Here is a 21,378-nt window from a genome sequence, read left to right as displayed (position 1 = left end):
GGCCGTGGTGGGGACAAGGTCTCACACCAGAGCCACTCCTGCAGGGATCATGGTCTGCTCCCAGCCCTGATCCATGCAGAGGGACAAGGGGAGCAAATCCACTCCTGCAGAGAGCAGGGTCTGCTCCCAGCCCTGATCCGTGAGGAAGGACAAGGGGACATTGTGGCCATGGCTGGGAGTACGGCCTGCTCGGCTTCTTTGGCAAAGCAGCCCAAGGGCAGAGCATCTCCCCACATCCTGGCAGCCCTGAAGAGCCCCTTTCCCTCCTCACACGGCTCCAGCTCCTTCCTGGGAGGAAGCTCCATCTCCTCCGGCAATCCCATGACTCCAGGAGCCGGTGCTTTAGGAAGTGTGTGCACATTTCAGCACGGTTGAAGGTATCTGGAGGAGCCTCCAGAGACACAAGCTGGGAGATCCCAGGATTCCCAGCAGCCTGGATTTTGTGTGTTTAGTTTATTGTGTTGCCCTGGGAATAAATCGTTAAAGATTACAGGCAGACTCGGGCATAATTGCTGCACGGCATCCCAGGCTCCCGCGTCTCCAGAGGGAGCGTTCTCCAAACCCCGCGCGGCTGAGCAGCTCGGGGAGAGACGATCCGACGAGCAAATACCTACACAAATCCCGCTGCAGGCCACACGCAGCTCCCGCAATCCTCTTAGCTAACCTGGGCGCTGGGATTAGCCCCCGCCGGGGCTCACGCAGCCGGGAGGGCGGCGCGGCCACGGGCTGGACCAGAGGGGCTTACCCGGGTCCCGCCGGGACAGGGACACTTCCCACGGGCGCCGGTGGCACGGCAGAGCCAGGGCAGCACCGTGGTGGTGTCGGATCCTTTGTGTCCTGCCGGCCCCAGCTCCAGCTGGGAGCCCCGAATCTTCTGGAGCTTGGTTCTTGGAAGTTTTCTCCCTCGAAGGAAGGGAATTCCCAGCCCTCTTTTCTTCGGGGAAATCCCCCACCAGCCCCCGGGCAGCAGCTTTTCTCTTTTCTCTCTCTGTTTCCACACCCCCCCCCCCCCCCCCCTCAACCTTTTGGGCTGGATTCTTGGCTGATTCCACAGCTTTGGCAAACGGGGGATTTTTATCGCGGCTCTCTGCATTCCACTCGCAGGCGCGGGGTCATGGGATTAGGGCAGAGCTGACTCCGGCTCCGGAGCAGCCGCAGGAGGGGAGAGCAGGGCAGAGAGGAGGCGTTCCTCACTCCTGTGGCTGCAGGAGCCGCCGGGCTGCAGCCTGGGGGGGACCCAGGTGGGACGGGGATCCTTTTCCTCCGCCTGGAGAGGGGAGGGGAGCGATCCCGCGGCTTCCAAGGTGCCCGGCTGGGGCCTCGCACGGAGCTGTGGGAGCTGGGAGCGTTCCCAGGGCGCGGGGCCAGGGCCGGGATCATGCGGGGCACACCCGGCAGGAGGGTGCAGCACAACCCCGGCACCTCCACCCGGCCGGCCCGGCCCTGCCCGGCCCACCAGGGTGGGAGCGGTACCGGCATGGGGGTCCCGGGGGTCCCGGGGGGCTCAGCCTCGCTCACGGCGGCAGCGGTGACTCAGCCTCGGGCGTGCTCAGGTGAGGCAGCGCTGCTGCTGGGAGTGAGGAGATGCTGATTCCACCCTCCCATCACAGCCCCCGGTGGAGCCCCCCAACGCCGCGGGCCCGGGGTGGCCTCGGGGCGGGCGCGGGTGTCCTTGGGCAGGACGGCGGTGCCTGTGCCGGTGACGCTGGCGGGGCTGTAAACACCCAGGCGTGTCCTTAGAAACACACAACCGGCTCTGTGTGTTCCCAGCTCCCGGGGACGTGTCCTGGTGGCCTTTGGCAGAGTGTCCGGGCGTCACAGCCTGGGGACACTCCAGCTGCCAGCCCGAGCCCTGCCTGGCCTCGCTTGCCCTGACTCTGGGGCACCCCACACTCGCAGGGCTCTGCCCCCCACCCTGGCCTGGGGCTGGGGTGAAATCACCCCTGGGGTGACTCAGGGTGAGCACACGGTGAGCAGGGGGACCCCAGCGCAGGGCAGACCCCAGGGTGACTCAGCTGAGGCTGGGGGGAGTCACCAGAGCCCTCACCCACCTGGCGCTGGGCCCGGGAAGGATGGCGAATCCCTCTGCATTTAGCAGCACCCAGGTGTGCAGCCATACTTGGCTGTGCTGGGCCGTGGCCCCGCTGCCATGAGGTCAGCCCTGGCTATTCTGGGCTCTTTGAGCTCACGGGCCCCTTCAGGACGCTGAACTCCAGCTCCTGCTCCCATCCCAGTGGCTCCCAGCCCCCGGCCTCAATGCCTCCCTTCCCGTGGCCCCCTGAGCTGGGGCAGGCAGAGCTGTGGGCCCCAGCCCTGCTTCAGCCTGGAATTGGGATGGGGTGAGCAGGGGGAAGCCATCCCTGACCACCTCCTGTCCTGCTTCATGCCCCAGCTCTGCCTCTGTCCCTGTTCCTCCCTCGAGCCCCTTCCTGCCCCCAGCCCTGTGCTGCTGTGACAATTTTGGCATTGGCAGAATTTGGGTTAGGGGAGGTCCTGCCAGCTTGTGCCCACCCTCCCCTGGGCATGGCCCTCACAGTCCCCTAAGACCCCCCCAAAAGGGCAGAACTCAGCTGCTGTGCCTGGGGAACCCTGGAAACACAGGAGGAAACTGTCAGGGTGAGAAGGGGCACCCAGGGCACAGACCCAGAGGCAGCAGAGCCCTGATCCCCCACACCTCCCGTGCCCCCTGTGCCCCCCACAGTGCCAGAGGCTGTTTCCCAGACGCTGCCACATCTCTTGGTTTGTTTTAAATCCCGGCTCCAGGAGTCAGCCGACAGCTCAGCTGCTGCTGGTGGTGGTATTATTGTTGTTATTATCATCATTATTATTATTATAAATGCTCAAGCGAGTTGCCAGCCTTGGGGAGGGGAAGGACTCAGGATTTCGGGAGCCTCCTTGGATACACACTGAACCTTGTTCCTGGGGTGACCCAGCCTTGGAAACCCGAGGGAAAGCAACTCCCTATTCCACCGTATCCAATCCCATCCCACCCCATCCCAACCCATCCCCATCCCACTCCAGCCCTCTGATCTCACCGTGAGGCGTCATCCCCACTCCTGGGAATGCACACAGGGTGGCAGAACCGTGTGGGGTGGATCCCGAGCCGCGGGTGATGCCAGCAGGGGATCAAGGGGAGCCAGGGGGGCATGGGGTGGGTGTCCCCCGTGTGCTGACACACTCACCCCGTGTGTTCACACTCAGCACCGCGGCGTTCCCGCCCCGCTCCTGCCCCCGGCTCCCCTCGGAGCCGCCTCAGGAATGCGGGAGCCTCACCCTGGCGGGGATGCGGGCACCTCCCCACCCTCCGTGGCCCTGGCAGCCCCCCAGCCCAGCCCGGCACGGGGCAGACACAGCCCCGGTGTGGGCGCAGCGCTCTCCCTGCCCTCCAGCAGGGCTGGCACCCCCCTGACCCCCCAAAAGCGGGAAGGAGGAACAGAATCCATGCAGGCAGGATGTGCCCCGGGAAAGCCCGGCTCGGGCGGGATGGGGACGGGAGGAGGCATTTCCTCCTGGCCTTGTCCCTTCGCACACGAGTTCAGCTCCTCACGCTTGTGCTCAGACCCGGCACAGGAGCTCCGGGTGCGCTCCCACTGCCGGGGCTCGCTGGGCCCGGCGGGCGCTGCCCTCCACACCCACGGTACCTCCTCCCTTCCCGGCCCCCCGCGCTCCCCCGCGGCCGCAGTTCCTGTTTACGGTGATGGAGCCGCCTGCCCGGCCCTGCCGGCACCGCGGGAGGAGTTACCGGGGCATCGCCGGTGCCGCTGCCTCCCCGTGCCTGGCACCGGCGCTGATGGGTTCCCGGCTGTGCGGGATCACCCCGCGGATGCGAGACCATTCTGGGAACAGCAGCAGGAAATCCTGACTGGGAAAAGAGCTGGACCCCGTGTGGCATCGCAGAGCCACAAATCTGCTGTGCGTGGAGTGTGGGTGCCCCTGCCTGGCACTGCCACACTCTGTGTCTGGAGCAGGGCACCGTGCCCAGGTGGGGGCTCAAGGGAGGTTCCAGGTGTGTCCCAGGGAGCCGAGGGAAGAATCCAGCACCCACTGTGCCACATTCCCCAGCGCTGTGAGGAGCCGGGCTCAGCTCATCCCAGCGCCTGACCGACCTGTGGGGAAACTGAGGCACCAGCTGGGGAAGTGACTCACCTGCACCGTGGCCTCTAAATGCACTGCTCCGATTAGATAATGGGCGGAAGGATCACAGGGAGCCCCGGCAGCCTCTCATTAAACCTTGGGCTCCCCGAAGAGCCTTCAGCTCCATCCCAGGCCGCGGCCACCTGGGCCGGTGCTGGCCCTGCCCAGAACCCACCCACTCACATCCGCAGGCGCTGCAGCACCTCGCATCTGGCCCTGCCGGAGGGTTCCTGCTCACAGGAGATGCTGCCCCTCCCAGAAGCCTGCAGGAGCTGGGGGAAGGCATTTTGCAGCCCTGCACCTTTGGGGTGCCATACCTGGGACACAGGGGCTGCAGCCAGCCGGGGTCGGGGCCCATCTGCCAAGACAGGATGTGGGGCCGGACGGGGGACACAATGTGGGGAAGTGAGAAGGGGACAACAGGGACGGGGACAGCAGGGACGGGGACATCCCGTCGGCACAAGCGGGCTCACAGCCCCTCCAGCCCCCAGAGCTCCCCCCGGAGCTCCGACTCCTCCAGGTCCCCTGGTGCTCCCTCCTGCTGCACCTGCCTGGCCCGGGGGGCCCTGCCTGCAGCGGCCTGTCCGAGACGCGCAGGAGCTGGTTGGGCCGGGCAGGTGCCGGGTGGGAGCGGGGTCCGCTCAGCCCACACAGGCGTGGCCGCGCCGGCTGCGGCGGCAGCGAAGCTCCGCGCCCGGCTGGCCCCGTCTTGCTGGGTGGCAGCAGGAGCCTCCCGCGCCGCTCGCAGCCCCGGGCGGGCGGGCACACCCCGTCATTAGCCCAGCTGCCGGCGCTGCCCGGGCAGGGAGGGGGCGGCAGGGCCGGCACGGCCTGCTGGGGATGAGGATGAGGATGGTGCGAAGGCATCGCCCACCAGCGCCTGGCTCTCCCCTCCGTGCGTGGGACCCTGCGGGGGCACCCCCGCGCCCCATGGATGCCCCTGACGCGTGGGGGAGGCAGCCGGGGTCAGGCCCAGCAGCTGCTCGGGACGTGCCCTGCGGGTCCGCTGTGCACAATGACCCCATTGAGGTCCCGCGGGGCGGGGGGAACACCCAAGGTGGCGGTGGCAGAAGTGAGTCCAGTGTCAGCCTCAATCCTGCTATTTATACCCGGCGGAGGGGCGGCCTTGGAGGGCACGGGGATGGGAGCGCTGCCAACCCCTCCCTGCCCCATGCCAGGGCATCCCGGAGGGCAGCGCCCCCGGCCCCCCGGCTTTCCCTCCCCGCCCCACGGCCCAGCCCGGCGCCAGCCCTGCCAGGAAGGGCCCCAGCGCCGGGACCAGCTGCAGCCGCTTCCTCCCGGCCCCGCCAGGAACTGGGGAGCCCGCAGGGGCTCCGAGCCCCCGGCTGCAGCCGAGCTAAAGGGAACCGAGCGGCTTTGGAGCCGCAGGGCTCGCGGGGGGCACCTGGGTGCTGGATGCCAGCATCCAGCTGGGAGCTCCTTGGGAACCTCCCAGCTTTACCAAGGGCGAAGTCCCGGCACATCAAAGGCGGGCGGAGGCAGCGGGAGCCGGGGCAGGAGCCTTTGGTCGCTGCCAGCGCCCGGCTCCGCCGCCCCACGGAGCTCCCACCGCCCCGCACCGGGGGCATCGGGGGCACCGGGCTCCGGGGTCGTGCCCCCCTCCGCGGCGTGGCGCCCAGCCCATCGCTGTGGCAACCGCCAGCAGCTCCGGGTGTATTTTCTGCACCAGGGCCACTGTGGGAACCTGGACGGATGCCACCTCATTCCGCTGGGCTCTCTGGGCCGCCTTTGTAGCCGGCACCGAGCCCAGCTGGCAGCGGCTTCCTCCCCAGGCTCCCGCTGCCCCTCGCGGGTCACGGCCCTGGCGGGGAGCCGCTGGGAGGGGGCTGTGCTGGAACCCCCAGCAGGAGAACACGCACCCCCTCCGGCTTTGGGCCACCTCCAGCAGCGCCGTGAGGCCTCCAAGGCCGCCCTGAGCGAGGGCCGTGCCCGTGGCCCCGGGGAAGGAGCCCCTGCCAAGGCACCTGGGACTCGCCGGGCAAAGCCCGACCCCACCGCCCCCTGCCTGACCCCGGCAGCTCGCAGCGGTGGAATCGCCAAGCGCAGCAGCACAATCTGAGATTCCCATGTCCCGTTCCCACTCTGCCCAGCCTGCCAGTGCCTCAATTTCTTTCCCCACGAGAGAACTTGCCCCGGGCCAAGGTTTGCTGCGTGGCCGGTGTGGCACTGCTGGCCCCGGAGCTCTGTCGTGCTGGCTGCAGCACCCGCCCTCATCCTCAACGCCCTCCGGTGCTCGGGATTTTGGGGGTGAGGCCGCTGGGGCCGCGCTCCCCACGGGCAGGGCACCCCCAGAACCGGGACCGGGGGGTCCCACCGGGACAGATCCCGGTGCCAAACCCCGAGCCAGGTCCTGCTCCTCCCCACAGGGTTTTCCCTGAGCCGTGCCACGCTCCCTCTGCGGGGCCACGTGTGTGGGAGGGAATCGGAAAAGGAGCATTTTCCAGAGCTGGAAAGCCAGAGGAAAAAGGTTGCCGGCCGGAATGATTAACGCGGCCGGGTTAATCATTATACAGCAGCAGCACCCGCTCTCCCCCTCCCCATGCTAAGGAAGCTGTGAGGATTCGGCCTTCGAGCTGCCCAAGGGCGGCGTGGCCCAAGGACGCTCCGGGCTGTGCTCGCAGCGTGCGGAGCCTCCGCTGACCTTCCCACGCCGGGGCCAGCGGCAGCACGGAATCCGTGCAGGCAGGAGGGGGCCAGGTCTGCAGAACCCCCGGGACGGGCAGGGAGCTGCCCAGCACCTCCCAAAGGGGTCCCCAAACCCCAGGGAGCTGCTGGTGCATCCTGCAGCTCGCTGGCAGTGAGAGGAGTGGGAACAACCTCTGTACCCCCAGGGTGGGCACCGATGGGGCACAGAGACAGGCAGCATCCATCCCCAAGGTTTGGGCAGGGAAAGGGGCGGCTCTGCCGGCTGAGTCAGCCCGGAGGGAGCGGGGCTTCCTGGGCCTGCGGTGGGGTTTGGGGTTGTTTTTCCTACAGAGAGAAGAGAGCTGGGACCTTTCGCCTGCATTCGGGACTGGGTGGGACGGGGAAATGCCACGCGGCCAAACGCAGGGATTGCCGCCAGCACCGGGAGATTTGGCCTGGCAGAACCCGGCCCGTCTCGGAAATCATCCCCCGGAGAAGCGACGCCGCCGGCAGAATCCGTGATGCTTCACTTTCCGAGCGCTGCCGGCCCCGCTCCCCACCCTCCATCTGGCAGCAGAGGATGCGAGTCATGGGAGAGAGAGCCCTGCGTGGAAAGGGAGGAGGGGGGACAACACCAGCCCTCCTCCCCCGCTCCCACCGCGTTCCGGGCAGCCCTTCCCTCTCACACCCACCACGCCCCAGCCCAAAGCCGGAGACAAACAGGTCCTGGGGATAACTGGAGCACATCGCCCGTGCTGCTGGTCCTGCGTGGCCCCAGCAGGGGCAGGGACCCCAAGGCGGGGGCAGGGACCCCAAGGAAGGGGAGCTCAGCACCCATCACCCCAAAAAGAGGCAGAAAGCACAGATGGAGGCTGCTGTGCCCCTGGGCAGGTGCCAGCACTCCAGGAACAGGAAAATGCCACACTGGTGTCACAATCCAGGCTGGTGTGGGGGCAGGGGAGAGGAGGGTGACCTGCTGAATCACACCACGATCCACAGCAGCACTGTCCCCCAGGCTGGGCTCAATGAGCACAATGAGCAGGAAAGGGCTTTGCTTCTGCAGCAGCTGCACATTCCCTGCACCCAGTCAGGCCATGTTTGTGGCATCCAGCAGGACGTGACCGATGGTGCCTCTGGCATGGGCAGTGGGAGCCAGGGGAGGAGGAGAACGTGGCTCTGCAGAGCCAGATAATGAGCATGGAGGGGAAGGGCTGGAGGCAGAGGGGCTCAGAGCTGAGGCTGCAGGGAGCAGGCTGGCCTGGGAGTGTGGAGGAGCACAGGCATCCACCCACACAGGCCCTGCACCCCCAAAAGTGCACAGGCATCCACCCACACACGCCCTGCACCCCCAAAAGTGCAGCTCAGGGTCAGCAGGGCTATGATGCTGCCAGCCAGGCACCCACAGCCCCTGCCCAGTCCTGGCTCAGGACAGAGCCTTGTCCTTGCATCCATGGGTGCCTGGACATGGAAGGGTCCCCCCTGCTGCCCCCAAATGCAGCCTACAAGTCCCAGCAGATCTCAGGCTGTGGAGCACGCAGCCAAGGGCGGCTGAGAGGGGGCAGGACCGGATCCCTGGGCCCCCCCAGCTCCCCTGGCGCTGGCGGGAGGCAGTGGGAAGAGCTGGTGAGAGGACGCTGACGGAGACACTTTTTTCCCAGTCCTAAAAATAGCAGCTGGCCGTTTCCCCAGCTTCCCGGCCTCGCCAACGCTCTTCCATTAGATGAAAAACCCGAGGCAGCCACCTTCCGTCAGCACGGCTGCGTGTGCTGGGGGAGGCTCACGCAGCCGAAATAGCAGTTGGGGACAGAGAGGGGCAGCGGGAGAGGGAAGGGAGCTGCCCGGCCCCAGTCATTCCCAAGATGTTTTAATTAGTACAGCTCTGAGTCTTCGGAAGCTTTGCTTATGCTCTCAGTGCAATGTCTGACCTTTAAGGAAAAAAAAAAACGGGAATGAGAGGGGAAGGGGAAAAGGCACTGGAGCAGCTCAGGAGCTGGAAGTCGGCTGAGCTTCAAATAGGCTCCGCGTCAGGCACTCGGAGGCTTTTAATAAGCCACAGAGTGAGAAATTTAACACCACAGGCTCTATTTTTGATCACTTGTGAAGGGGGGGGGGAGAGAGAAAGACAGAGTGAGCGAGAGGAGGGGGAGGAGGTGGTGGTGAGAAGAGGAGGCAGCCAAGATTACATCCTGGGTGGCAGTGCCCAAAATAGCCGTGCCCTGCTCCGAGCGCAGAGCGGGAGGCTGGAGTGGCGAGCACTGACCTCACAGGCAGCCAACACAGCTCCCCAGGCTGGAACAGCGCAGGGAAAAGGGGATTAGAGGCACGCAGAGGGAGGGACGGAAGCTCTGCACAGCAGTGGAAACCCCAAATCCCTCTGGAAAGGCGTGGGAGGGTGGCATGGAGCGAGGGGCCCGGCAGCAGCTGGTGCAGCAGGACACACGGCAGGACACACATCCCTGGCACAGGCAGAGCTGTCCCATGCCCAAACCCGCCCCTTCCCAGCAGTGCTGCAGCCCAGTGAGCCTTTCCTGCTTCCCTGGGCTGTGAGGAGCCCTGAGGAACCCCAGGTGGCCTCCTCAGATAGGGCTGAACCCAGCGAGCCCCAAGCTCAGCAGAGCAGCTGCAGCCATCCCCAGCACGAAGGGAAGCAGGAAAGATTTCCACCATGCACAGCATCTGCTTCCCTCTCCAGGCCAAGCCCATCTCCAGGAGCAAGGCAGGGGATGGGGCAGAGCCCAGCAGCTGCTGTCCAGCTGTGGGAAGCTCCCTGGTGTGCCAGTGTGGATTCCTGAGGCTGAGGCTGGGACAGGATGGCTCTGGAACAGATCTGTGCTGCTGAAATCCTGCAGTCCAAGTGCTTACTGGAGATAGAGGTGGCTGGAGCACAGGGAGGGGATTATAAATCTGTCTGATGAACCTCCCCAGGGTGAATCTCCCCTGCCAAACCCCGGGGCAGTGCTGGTGAGCCCTTCCCAGGGTGAATCTGCCTCGGGGCAGGAGCTGGGAACTGCTCCTGGCTGCAGCTGCAAGTGCTGCCTGGGAAGAAGGCGATGTGCCACAAGAGGGGGTCACATTTCCTTTTAATTGATCAGAACCATTTCTCCACCTCCATTCGTCCTGCTCCATCTGTACAGCTGGGAGTAGAACAGGGACAGGCTGGCAGTTCTGCATCCACAGTGGGATTCCTGCAAAACACAAAGTGGGGTCAGGTTAGTGCGGGGTGGGCTTGGCTGGGCCATGGATCCCAACCCCAGGGCTTGGCCCCACTCCAGCTGTGCAACTGCTGTGAGTAAACACGAGCTCTGCAGGACCAAAGAGCACCTGGATCAGAGATCAGGAGAGAGCAGGAGCTGCTGCCCTCCTGTGCTCCAGGCTGAGCCCGTTGGAGGCTGCCAGTGACTCACAGCCCTGCTCAGCACACACTGCTGCAATTCCTGGCTGCCAGCACGTGGGAAGGGAGGGGATGAGGCACAGTCTGTGCAGGGCAGAGCAAAAAGAGGCCACAAGGTAAGAGCCTGGCCTCACCTCCCCTGAGAATGAAGCTGTTTGGCTTTAGTGGGAGTGTGTGTGGCAGAGATCACATGCTGTGGGGCCCAGGGGAACCAGTGAGGCCCCAGCAGTGACCACAGCTCCCAGTCTGTCCCAGCACCATCCACCCACCCTTATCAGGGCTGAACTCCAGTGTCACAGCTGGGCTGGAGCCCACAGTGTCACAGCCAACCCCAGGCCCCACTGCCACCAACAGCCCCAGGACAGCTCTGGGCTGGGGACCCCAATGAGCCCCCCCAGAGCTGAGGCCTGACCCTGGCAAGGGAAAGCTGTGTTCACTGCTCCCCAAAAGCAAGGCAGACCCCCTCACCCAGCCCAGCAGGCCCTAGAGCAGGGCTGGATGCTCAGCCAAGCTGAACCTCACCTGGATTTACTCCAGAGCCTTCACCAGGGCTTCGTTAGCTTCTACCTTAATCTGAGCTTCTGCTTTAGCAGCTTCATCAGACGCTGCTGCCATCTCTGACACAGCTTTCTCCAGGTTGGATTTTGCAGTCTGGACATGAGGGCAGAAAGGATTTGTGTCATTGGCAGATACTGCAGGAGAGGGGACTGTCCTTCCCTCCCTCCCCTGCAGCCACTGGTCCTTCATGTGGATGCCAAGGACCCAGTGACTTGGGAGCCTCACAGAGCTACAGACACAGCTGTGCTGGCCCCAGACACGTTATCAGCAGGGAAGAGCTGTTCTGGAGGTGAGGACAAGGTCAGTGTCTGTCCAAGGGGTGGGAAATGGTGTGAGATTTATGCCTGCAGAGCTCCCTCTCTCCAGAGAGTTCACCAAGGAGGAGCCCCAAGCCTCTGATCCCAAAATGCAGTGGGGGTGCTGACACCACCCTGGGTTCTGGCCACAAGGACCCCAGAGCACAGAAGGGGAGCAATTTCCCCACCAGGGTGGGTGAAATCCCTGGGTACTCACAGCCAGGTCCAGCATGTCCATGGTCACTGCCTCCTCTGCCAGCACCTGCACCGTGGAGTCGGCGTGGACAGTGACAGAGCCGCTGCTCACTGTGAGGGGGCACAACATGGGGTGTGGCTCAGCCCGGGGGCTCAGCCCTGCCATCCCCACCACCCTTCCCCAGAACAAACCCTCAGCCCCCTCCTGGCACAGTTCCAGCATTCAGGGACTCAGCTCCCACCCCACAGCAAGCTGGAGCAGGGGATGGTCCCAGAAAACTTGAGCAAAACCAAGACCTGACCCCAGCCCACAGCTCCCAGATCAGCTCCCAGCAGGCTGGGAAAGCAGAAATCCCTGGAAGTGCACCAGGCCACACCTGGATGGGCAGAGCCTGCCTTGTGAAAGCGCCAAGAACACCAACCCCACGCACACCTCTCCTCCCCAGCTCACCAAAGTACTTGGTGGCCGTCCCATCCTCGGCGTGGACTGTGACAACGCCCGGCCGGAGCACCTGGAGCGTGGGGACGTGGGATGCCAGGATGCCAAAGGAGCCCGTCAGCGTGGGCACGTCCACCTGCTTCACGTTGGCACCGTTGTAGAACACCTGCACGGACGGAGAGGACAAAAAAAAAGCAGAGTCACCAGGGATGGGGGGATGGAGAGCCCATCCCAAGGGAGCAGCCCGGCTCCTGGCAGGTTCAGGGTGTGCCCAGGACAGGCTGCACCCGCAAAGGGTGGGAGCAGAGCCGGGCTCCAGAGCACAGCTCCTGGCAAAGGCACTGGGGAAGCGTTCCCAGCTGCCGGGGCACGGCGGGGAGGCGGCACACGGAGACACCGAGTCGGGAGTGGGCGAGAGGCGCCGGCACAGCCTGGGAAGCGCGTGGGGAGCCCTGAGCCGCTGTCCCCGCTGCGGCCCACGCTGCCGGGCTGTCCCTGTCCCCAGCGCCCTGCCCCGGGGCCAGCCTGGCAGGCACGGCGGGGGCGGACCGGCCGCGTCCCGCTCCAGGCCGGGCCCGGCAGGCGCAGCGGGTCCGACAGCGCGGCTGGAAGGGCTGGAGCGGCCCCGGGAGCGCTGCGGCGGGGAAAGAGCGCCCGGACAGGCGGGCCAGGCCCGAGGTCAGGGCCAAGGTCAGCCCGGGGACAGCCCAGGGACAGCCCGGCCGTGCCCCGGGAGCCGCGGAGCCCCCGGGAGCGGAGAGCCCCGCGGGGGCGGCAGCACCGCCCGCGGCCCGCCCGCCCCGAGCCCTCAGGACACACCGGGCGCGGCGGGGGCGGGGGCACCGGGAGCGGGGCCGCGGCGGGCATACCTGTGTGGGTGAGGCGAAGGTGAAGGCCATGGCAGCGGGGCCGCCGGCGGCGGGATCGGCATAGCCGCGGCTGGGCGGCAGCGGTAGCGAGGGGCGGGCGAGGCGGAGGAAGCGGCGGGCGCAGAACATCGCGGCCATGGCGGCGGCGGCGGCGGCGGCGGCAGCGGCGGCGGCGCGGGGCAGGCCGGGACAGCAGCGGACCACAGTTCCCGACGTGCCCCGCGCGCCACCCGGCGGAGGAAAAGCACGCAGCACCGCATGGCCTTATGGGAGTTGTAGTCTCCCCGTTCTCGCCGAGTGCCGTGGTGCTGGGCGGGGGGGCCCGCTCCGCCTCCGCACCGAGGGGCAGCCGCGGCCCCGGGCCCGGTCCGGCCGTGCCCCAGCGGCGCGGGGGGCTCCGGGGCACCGGTGGGCACGGGGAGGTGGGACAGGGATGCAGGGAGGGGTACAGACAGGGATGCAGGCAGGGATGCAGGTGGGGATGCAGACAGGGATGCAGGCAGGGCGGGTGTAGGCAAGGCTGGTGCAGGCAGGGATGCGAACAGGAGCGATGCCAGGGCTGGAGCAGGCAGCGGTGTAGTCAGGGCTGGGGCAGGCAGGGAAAAAAGCAGCGGTGCAGGCAGCGGTGCGGGAAGGGGCGCCGGCAGGACTCACAGACAGGACTCACAGACAGGACTGCGGGGCAGGTAGAGGAGCAGGGGGTACGGGCAGGGGAGCCGGGGGTACGGGCAGGGGGTACGGGCAGGGCTGGTGCAGGCAGGGCTGGGGCAGCCCCTGTCCCCACGTGACGCCCGCGCCGCGCGGGGGCGGCTCCGGTTCATTCATAAATCCCGGGGCCGCCCCGCCGCACCGAGCGCAGCGGCGGCGATGGAGCCCCGGTCTCGGTTGTAGGTGAGTGTCTGGTTCCGGCGCCTCGCGACAGCGCCTATCGCGACACAGGGAGCCGGCACGGCCGAGGGGAGACCAGACCATCACTCCCTATCGCGCGTAGAGGTCCCGGGGGCTCCTGCCTCGCTGTCACCAGCGCTGTCACCAGCTCTGCCTGCATCCCTTATTCCTTCCTGTCCCACATCCCTGCTCGCATCTCTCATCGCTCATCCTCCATCCCTATCTCCATCCATGCCCCACATTCCTGCCAGCATCCCGCATCCCTGCCCGCATCCTGCATCCCCCATCCCTGACCGCATCCCGGTCACCGAGCTGGGGCAGAGCGGGTCCCCCCACGCCCCCAGCCCAGCCCCGGTCCCCGTGGGTCGCACACACGCGTGGGGAGCAGCCCCGGCCCGCCCCCCGCACCCCTTCCCACGTGCGGAGGCGCGGCAGCACCGGCATCCCCCGGCCCCGAGCCCCCGCCCCGGGCTCCGGCGGCCACCGCGGGTCCCGCCCCGCGTCCCCCCCGGGGGGGACAGCCCGGGGAGCGGCCCCCTCCTCCAGACAATGGCCGTCCTGTTCCTGTCGGGTCGCCATGGAGACGGGATTCCTCCATGATGGGGAACAGCAGGGACATTCTTCCCGCTCCCCCCGCCTCGGGCCTGAGGCTGCCCCGCAGGGATCCCGCCCGTGGAGCCGCAGCCCCCTCGCCCGGGGTCCCTCCATGTGCAGGACCCCCCCACACACCCCCTAACCCTTTCTCGGGGGTCTCAGGGTGGGTCCCCTCACCTCGTGCAGCGTCCCACCAGCTTGGAGAGGCGTGAGGGCAGGTGCAGGCAGGGGGGTCTCTGCCTCAGGAGCCCCCCAACACCCCCATGTCCCTCCAAGGGGTTGATACCCCGACCTGTGACAGGGCTGCCCTCAGCCATCACTGTCCCTCGCTGCCAGCCGCGACACGGCCACGAGTGACAGTCCCCACCCCTTCACCGGCTCCATTCACATTTTTCACTGACCTAATTCTGAGCGGCTTCCAAGCGCCCACCCCTGACAAATCCGGGGGTCCCCAACACAGCATCGCCCACCCAGCCCCGGAGGGACACACGGACAGGGACACACAGAGGGACACATGGAGGGGACACAGGGGGGGACACATGGAAGGGACACACAGAGGGACACATGGAGGGGAGACACGCACAGGGACACAAGGAGGGACACACGGACAGGGACACACGGAGGGATACATGGAGGGGATACACGGAGGGGACAGACGGAGGGGACACATGGAGGGGACAGAGGGACACAAGGAGGGACACACGGAGGGATACGAGGGGACACACGGAGGGGACAGACGGAGGGGGACAGACGGAGGGACACACGGAGGTACACATGGAAGGGACCCATGGAAGGGACAGACAGAGGGACACACGGAGGGGACACATGGAGGGACATATGAGGGGACACACGGAGGGACACACAGAAGGGACTCACGGAGCGACACAAGGAGGGGACACACGAGGGGGACACACGGATGGGGACATACAGAGGGGACACACGGCCTCGCAGCGGGAGCTGGAGCTCGGAAGCCCCCGGGAAGGGGAGGACAGACACACGGGAGGGTGATGAGGTCCCCGCCAGGTCCCCAAAGGCCGCGCAGTGGGTGAATGGGACCCCATCCCGGCAGCTCTCGGTGCTCAGGAGCTCAGGGCCCCCCCGGCCCCTCGGTGTCCCCCCCCCGCGGACAGCCCGGTGACGGAGCCGCTCTCGGGATGACTCACGAGCGTCACCCGTCGCTCTCCGGCGACACCCACGCCACGAGCTGTGGGGCGGCCGCTGCCCCCCGTCCCTGCCGGGAGCCCCAGCGCGGCTTCCCCCGACTCCTGCGGGCTGGGGGTACCCCAAGGGGGCTGCGTTTGTCCCTTGGGGGCGGCAGCGCGGTGTCACCCCGGATCTGGGGCAGGGATTTCACCCCCCTGGCCAGCTCTGGCCACCGGCACCGGCCACGGTTTGGGGGCTCCGGTCCCAGCCGGGCGTGGGGACCGTGGGCGTTCCTCGCGGGGCCGGGGGTGGTGCCCACGCGAGTCCGGGGGCTCAGGGGGTCCCTGGGGAGGGGCAGCGGTTCTGCCCTCGCCTCCCCATCCCTCCATCCGTCCATCCCTGCCTCGCTCCTGACCACACCCTCCATCCCTTCATCCTTCCCCTGAGCACACCCTCCCTTCATCCCTCCATCCCGGTCCCTCCCTCCATCTCTCCATCCCGGTCCCTCCCTCCCGGTCCCTCCCGGCAGCTCCGCACCGCGGTGCCGGGCAGGGGCCGGGCAGGAGCCGCCGCCGCCGCCCCCGGCCCGGCCCCACCGTCCCGGCCGGTGCCTCCCTCCGTCTCCCCCCGCCCCAGGACACGCTCGGGCCGGGACGGACCATGAGCGATGACCCAACACCCTGGGACAACGCGACCGAGAGCGCCACGGTGAGTGCTGCTGTCCCTGCCTGCCCTGCCTGCCTCGGGCGCCCCTCCCCGAGCCGCCAGCCCGGGGGTCCCGCGGGACGGGGGGGATTCATGTTCGGAGCTGTGGGGTTCTCGCGGCTGCCGTGGGTCTGGCGCTTTCGCTCGGGTGGGGGCCCCGCTGTCACCCCCTGCTCTGCCAGCGCTGAGTGGGTGACAGCTCCCAGTGCCCTGTGCCCTGCTGGGATGCTCTGGAGGTGCTGGGGGTCCGGGGGCCTGGGCGCTGCTGTCGGATCAGCCCCTCTCCCCCGGGTGGGGCCGGCTTGGGGGTCCTGTCGCCGTTCCCATCCCCATCCCCGTCCCTGTCCCCGTCCCCATCCCCGTCCCCATCCCCGTCCCCATCCCCATCCCCATCCCCATCCCCGTCCCCATCCCCATCCCCATCCCCATCCCCATCCCCATTCCCATCCCCGTCCCCATCCCCATCCCCATCCCCATCCCTCTCGCACTCCGCGCGGGGGCTGGGGCGGCTCAGCCTCCCCCGTTGCCGTTGCCGTGGTGCGCGCAGGGCCCGGGGGCGGCGGGGGGCGGCGGCTCCGGGGGCAGCGCTGGCGTCAGCGCGGCGGGGGCAGGTTCGGGGTGCGCCGGGGTCCCCCGGAGCATCCCCGCGGCTCAGCCCCTCGGCCCCGGGCAGGCGGTGCCCGGCGAGGTGTCCCCGCAGGATGGGTACGTGCTGCTCCTCGCCCTGCTCTCCATCTTCATCGGGGGCACGCTGGTGCTGCTCTCGGGCATCCTGATCATCTGCCGCCGCTGCTGCGAGGCCGATCGCCGGCACTCCAGGTGGGCCAGGGGTGAGCACGCCGCTGTCCCCGGGGTGTGTGGCAATGCAGGGAGGGCCGGGGGGACTGGCACGGGCACCTCTGATCCTCCTCCCCCCGCAGAGCCAGCGATGATCCCGAGAAAACCAACACCACTTACCTGGATGACTCGCAGCAGGCGCAGGGTGAGTGGCCCGGGTGCTGATCCCCCCATATTGCATCCTGAGTTTTGGGGAGGGGGGTGAGACAGCCCCTGGGCCCTCCCAAGGGGAGCAGCCACCACCACACACCCCTTGTGCCCTCCATTGTCCATCCCTGGCTGTGAGCAGGGAATTCCAGGCTGGCATTGAGGCCATGAGTGCAACAAGTTTGCCAAGCCTCAGCTGGGGCAGATGGGGCACACCACGGTGGGGGGAGCTGGTTGCTGACCCCCTTCTCTGCAGATATCACCGGCAAAGCAGAGGACCCCGAGTGCCTGTCATCCTCCAGCTACCGGGATGCAGAGAGTGAGAGGTTCCTGTCCTCCAGCTCCTCCACTGCCCGGCGCGTCTCCTTCAACGAGGCTGCGCTCTTTGACCAGGGCAAGAAGACCCAGGAGAAGGGGAGGAGGTGAAGCTCTGGGCTGAGGGGGGGGACAGGGGGTTGAGGCTGCCCCTCCTGACCCAGCTGTCCCACAGGTACACGCTGACAGAGGGGGATTTCCACCACCTGAAGAACGCACGCCTGACTCACCTGCACCTGCCGCCGCCTGCCCTCAAGATTGTCACCATCCACGAGTGTGAGTCCAGCGAGAACAGCCTGGCCATGACCCCCCGCCTGCCCCCGCCCAAGCCTGGCCTTGCCATCTTCCAGGTGAGCTTTCAGTGCCCGAGGGACAGATGGGACATCCTGCAGCACCCCAGGGAGGCACCGCTGGGCCTCAGGGCATTGCTGGAAGCAGAGCCAGGAGGTGCTGGGGTGCAGAGGGCCCCCATTGTCCCCAAACCCCCTGAGCGTGCTCTGCCTCACAGCCCCCTGCAGGAGCCCTGCCCCGGCCAGTGCTGCCCAGCCATGCCGTGGGCCCCAGCTCTGCCCTGCCCGGGGACACCTACAACTCCACGGTGGACACCAGCTTCACAGAGGCCAGCCCGTCCGCCTCCTCCGACTCCGGGGAGGGGCCTTCGGTGAGTGCTGGGCCGGGACTGGGCAGGGGAAGGGGCTCCCAAGGGTCCTGTCCTGCTCCCTCCCTGCTCCATGGATCCCGTCCCTGCCCTCTCGCTCCGTGCCAGGGCTCAGGAAGAGACGTGGGCATCCAGCTAGAAACAGGCTCTGCTCCCTGCCCCGGGGGACATTTGTGCATCTGCTGCAGCCCAGCTCTGACAAAGGAGCCGAGCGGGATGCGGGGGGGGCTGGGGAGGCAGGACAGGGTCCGAGCGGGCACTCACGGCCCCCCCGGCCTCCCAGTTCACAGCAGCACCCAGGAGCGGGAAGGCGGCTGGGGGAGGCAGCGCCGGCCCCGGGGAGCCCCCCCAGACCCCCCCACAGGGCACCGTGCTGCAGTTCTTCACCCGCCTGCGCCGCCACGCCAGCCTGGACGGGGCCAGCCCCTACTTCAGGATCAAGAAGTGGAAGCTGGAGAGCACCCAGCGGGCGTCCAGCCTGGACACCAGAGGTGGGGGTCAGCGCGGGGGCTGTGGAGGGTGGGGGGACACGTGTGGGCGGGGGGCTGCTGGTGCCGCTTGGATTGTGCCCCCCAGCCCTGCCCTGCGCCCCCCAGGATCCCCCAAGCGTCGGCAGTTCCAGAGGCAGCGGGCGGCCAGCGAGAGCATGGACCAGGAGGACCGGGACCCGCACCAGACCGACATCATCCAGTACATTGCCCACACGGACGACGTGTCCTTCCACCCCGCGGGGGGCCCCTTCCTGCCCTCCCCCGCCAGCCCCCCACCCTCTCTCGGCAGGTATTTTTCAGTAGATAAGAGGGGACGGGGATGGGTGAGCACCGGGAAGGCACCGAGGGACCCCGCGCTGCCCTGGGCATGGGGTGCTGCCACCTCTGCGGCTCTGGTGGGGTGAGGGGTCTGTGGTGAGGGGTCTGGGGGGCGCTGGTGACGGGGAGGTTGGGTTGGGGCATGAGCACGGTGGTGGCAGCAGCATGGAGGAGCGGGTGGCACCATGGCGCTGCTGTGGATGGAGCCTGCCGGGGCTGGGCTGGCACATCCCTGCCCGTCACCTGCGGGGTCTGTCCCTGACGTGACACCGGGGTGCTGCCCGCAGGCTAGAGCCAGGCGAGGGGGGCGCGGGCAGCCCCGGCGAGCCCAGCGTGCCCGAGCAGCCCAGCGCCTACCACGACATCTGGAGCCTGCGCGCCTCGCTGGAGCTGTACGCGGCCTCGGAGCGCAGCAACGACCAGGACTCGGTGCGCAGCGACGGCGGGGACAGCGTGTCCTCCGCCAGCGGAGTGCCCCCCTGCCCTTCCCCTACCCTGGATGAGCCCGAAGGCCCCGAGGAGAAGTTCTGGGCTCGGCCCAAGGCGGAGGAGTCGGAGCCCGGCACACGCAAGCTGCTGCAGATGGACAGCGGCTACGCCTCCATCGAGGCGCCCAGCCGGGGGGGCGAGGAGGGTCCCCCCAAGGACCAGACAGCCTCCGAGAAGCGCATTTGCTTCACCAGCGCCGGGCGGAAAGGAACCATCTTCGAGAGCTTCGAGGGCCGGGAGCCGGAGGAGGAGGAGGAAGATGAGGAAGAGGAGGAGGGCGGGAGCAGCACCCTGGGCGCAGCGGGTGGGGGGGCACACCTCCGTCCCCACAGCCCCCTGGCCTGGTCCCCGTACGGGCAGATGTTCCCGGGCCGGGAGGGGCTGCCCCGGCGGGATTACAGCATCGACGAGAAGACGGACGCGCTGTTCAACGCCTTCGTGCGCCACGACCCCCAGTTCGACGAGTCCCCGCTGCGGGGCAAGCACCGCTCCCGCACCCACCTGCGCAAGCAGTGGCAGCACACGAAGCAGTTCAGCGACCCCGGCGTGCGGTACCCGGCGCTGGAGCGGCACCGGACGCCCCTGCGCCGCGGCGACAGCGCCAATTACCCGCTGGACTCGCGGTTCCACAGCCCCCTGCCCCGCATCGTCAGCGCCGGCGATGAGGAGGCGGCGGAGGCGGCCGATGGGGTCCCCCCTGCCCCGGCGCTGCCGGACCCCGAGATCCAGGTGATCGTGGAGGAGCCCGGAGAGGCGGCCCCCGAGCCCAAGGCTGGCTCTGAGCCCCCTGAGGACGATGACTGCCCCGGCTCCGGGAGGTGCTTGGGGCTGGGCTCCGGCTCGGAGCTGATGGACAAGATCGCGGGCGGCCTGGAGGAGCGGCTCTATGGACACCTGAGGAGAGCGGCCGAGAGAGAGACCCCCGAGTGCGCCGTGGCCGTGGCTGCCAGCGATGCCTCCCCCGACCACAGCACGGTCTAGGCCCAGCACGAGGGGGAGAGACCCCGGCACAGGTTCAGGGCTTCATCCCCTCCTGCTGCCGGGTGCCCAGGCCAGGAGAGCACACGGGCACCCCTGGCTGTGACCCCAGCACGGGGGTCCGGTAGCGTGGGGTGGCCGAGCCCCCCGGCTCCCATAGCGAGAGCCTGGGCTGGGGGAGCCCCCGGGGTCGGGGCACGGTGGAGAAGCTGAGGGGGTCAGCGCTGAGGGACTTTGCTGAAGCCCCCGCAGCACCGACCTTGGCTCTCCCCTCTCTCCGAGGTTTTACAAGCAATAAGCCTCTCATCCGGCCGGGACTGTCCCCGCAGCCAGGAAAAGGGGCCGGAGCTGGGTGTCCCCAGTGGTGCCACCCTGGCCAGGGGGCGGTTTGGGGAGGGGGCAGTCACCTCCTCAATCCCAAACCCCCTCCCCACAAGGTCTGCAGGGAGCCTGGGATCTAAACTGGAAGCAGGGGGATTCTACAGGGGCTCAAAGTCCTCCTGGGGGACCCCAGAATGGCAGCCCAAGGGTTTTGGGGGGAAGGATCGGCCCTGGGGACCCCAAAAATACCCCCAGGAGGGGTGAGGGTGCCCGGTGCTGCCCCTGGTGCTGCCCCCCGGGCCAGGGGACAGGGTGAGAGCAGAGAGGGGCATCCCCAGCATGGGCTGTGGGTGACCCCCCGTGCCCCCCAGGAGCTCAAGGATATTTATTGAATTTTACAGAGGCGGCTGCTGCTCCGTACTGGGGGAGGCGGGGCGGGGAGGGGTGTTCAGTTTTTATTGGGTTTTTATTTGTGTTTCAAAGGATGGGTGAAAAAAAAAAGAGGAAAATAAAGAAACTGCCCCAGCCCAGCCCTGGCTGTGGCACCTGGGACTCGGCAGCAGGGGGGGGGACAGGCAGGGCCCCCCCAAACCCCCATTGCATGCGAGTAGAGGCCGGGTTGCCCCTTCCCTCTGTGCAGGCTCTGCCCAAAGCTCTCCCTCCATCACCTCTGCGTTTTTAAGTCTATAAACAAAGGAGAAAAACCAAAACCAACCGTGACATCTCTGAGCTCTTTTCTTACCTTTCTACCTGGGGGTGGGATGGTGGGGACTGGGGGGCTCCGGGCCTGGCATTGCCCCACAAGTGCAGGGTTTGCCTATGGGGCTGTGCCCTTCCAAAAGGAAAAGGAAAAGGAGGGGCTGGTCATACCCCTGACCCCGCCTGCTGCAGGAGGAAGGACATGAAACCCACCTGCTGTTTTCACTTTATTTTTCTTTAAAAAAAGAAAAAAAAAAAAAAAAAAGA

The 21,378-nt window shown here is 67.3% G+C and overlaps 2 protein-coding genes across 3 annotated transcripts; one reads left to right on the top strand and one right to left on the bottom strand.

Annotated features, from left to right (window-relative positions):
* Window positions 1-9,824: 9,824 nt before the first annotated feature.
* ATP5F1D (ATP synthase F1 subunit delta) lies at window positions 9,825-12,674 on the bottom strand. Its single transcript, XM_054291102.1, has 5 exons — window positions 12,529-12,674; window positions 11,672-11,825; window positions 11,243-11,331; window positions 10,694-10,822; window positions 9,825-9,965 (listed from the first exon to the last, which is right to left on the bottom strand). Exons 1-4 carry the CDS (start codon window positions 12,664-12,666, stop codon window positions 10,700-10,702), a joined length of 504 nt encoding a protein of 167 aa, XP_054147077.1. The 5' UTR covers window positions 12,667-12,674; the 3' UTR covers window positions 9,825-9,965; window positions 10,694-10,699.
* A 569-nt stretch (window positions 12,675-13,243) lies between these two features.
* On the top strand, window positions 13,244-21,126 carry CBARP (CACN subunit beta associated regulatory protein). Of its 2 annotated transcripts, none has more exons than XM_054291148.1 (10): window positions 13,244-13,419; window positions 15,790-15,861; window positions 16,514-16,677; window positions 16,779-16,840; window positions 17,099-17,264; window positions 17,333-17,507; window positions 17,666-17,818; window positions 18,099-18,306; window positions 18,412-18,595; window positions 18,912-21,126. In XM_054291148.1, the coding sequence occupies exons 2-10, from the start codon at window positions 15,814-15,816 to the stop codon at window positions 20,092-20,094; spliced, it is 2,343 nt and encodes a 780-aa protein (XP_054147123.1). In that variant the 5' UTR covers window positions 13,244-13,419; window positions 15,790-15,813; the 3' UTR covers window positions 20,095-21,126. The 2 variants fall into 2 exon arrangements, with proteins under 2 accessions (XP_054147123.1, XP_054147124.1); XM_054291149.1 differs by having other exon boundaries at window positions 13,245-13,419; window positions 16,532-16,677.
* The last annotated feature ends 252 nt before the right edge of the window (window positions 21,127-21,378 follow it).

Source organism: Melozone crissalis, unplaced genomic scaffold, assembly GCF_028551555.1.
Source record: "Melozone crissalis strain CALT ecotype California unplaced genomic scaffold, PUWL_Pcris_2 ptg000088l_1, whole genome shotgun sequence".
Classification (NCBI taxonomy): domain Eukaryota; kingdom Metazoa; phylum Chordata; class Aves; order Passeriformes; family Passerellidae; genus Melozone; species Melozone crissalis.
The sequence above is the reverse complement of the archived record's forward strand: the minus strand, read 5'-3'. Positions and strand labels throughout refer to the sequence as shown.

Bases quoted from the DNA above. Each gene is read 5' to 3' on its own strand.
- CBARP (XM_054291148.1), top strand. From the start codon at position 15,814: ATGAGCGATGACCCAACACCCTGGGACAACGCGACCGAGAGCGCCACG. The intron at 15,862-16,513 runs GTGAGTGCTGCT...CCCGCGGCTCAG, and splicing joins ACGCGACCGAGAGCGCCACG to CCCCTCGGCCCCGGGCAGGC. The intron at 16,678-16,778 runs GTGGGCCAGGGG...CTCCCCCCGCAG, and splicing joins GCCGATCGCCGGCACTCCAG to AGCCAGCGATGATCCCGAGA.
- ATP5F1D (XM_054291102.1), bottom strand. From the start codon at position 12,666: ATGGCCGCGATGTTCTGCGCCCGCCGCTTCCTCCGCCTCGCCCGCCCC. The intron at 11,826-12,528 runs GTATGCCCGCCG...CCGTCCGTGCAG, and splicing joins CCTTCGCCTCACCCACACAG to GTGTTCTACAACGGTGCCAA. The intron at 11,332-11,671 runs GTGAGCTGGGGA...GCCCCCTCACAG, and splicing joins GACGGCCACCAAGTACTTTG to TGAGCAGCGGCTCTGTCACT.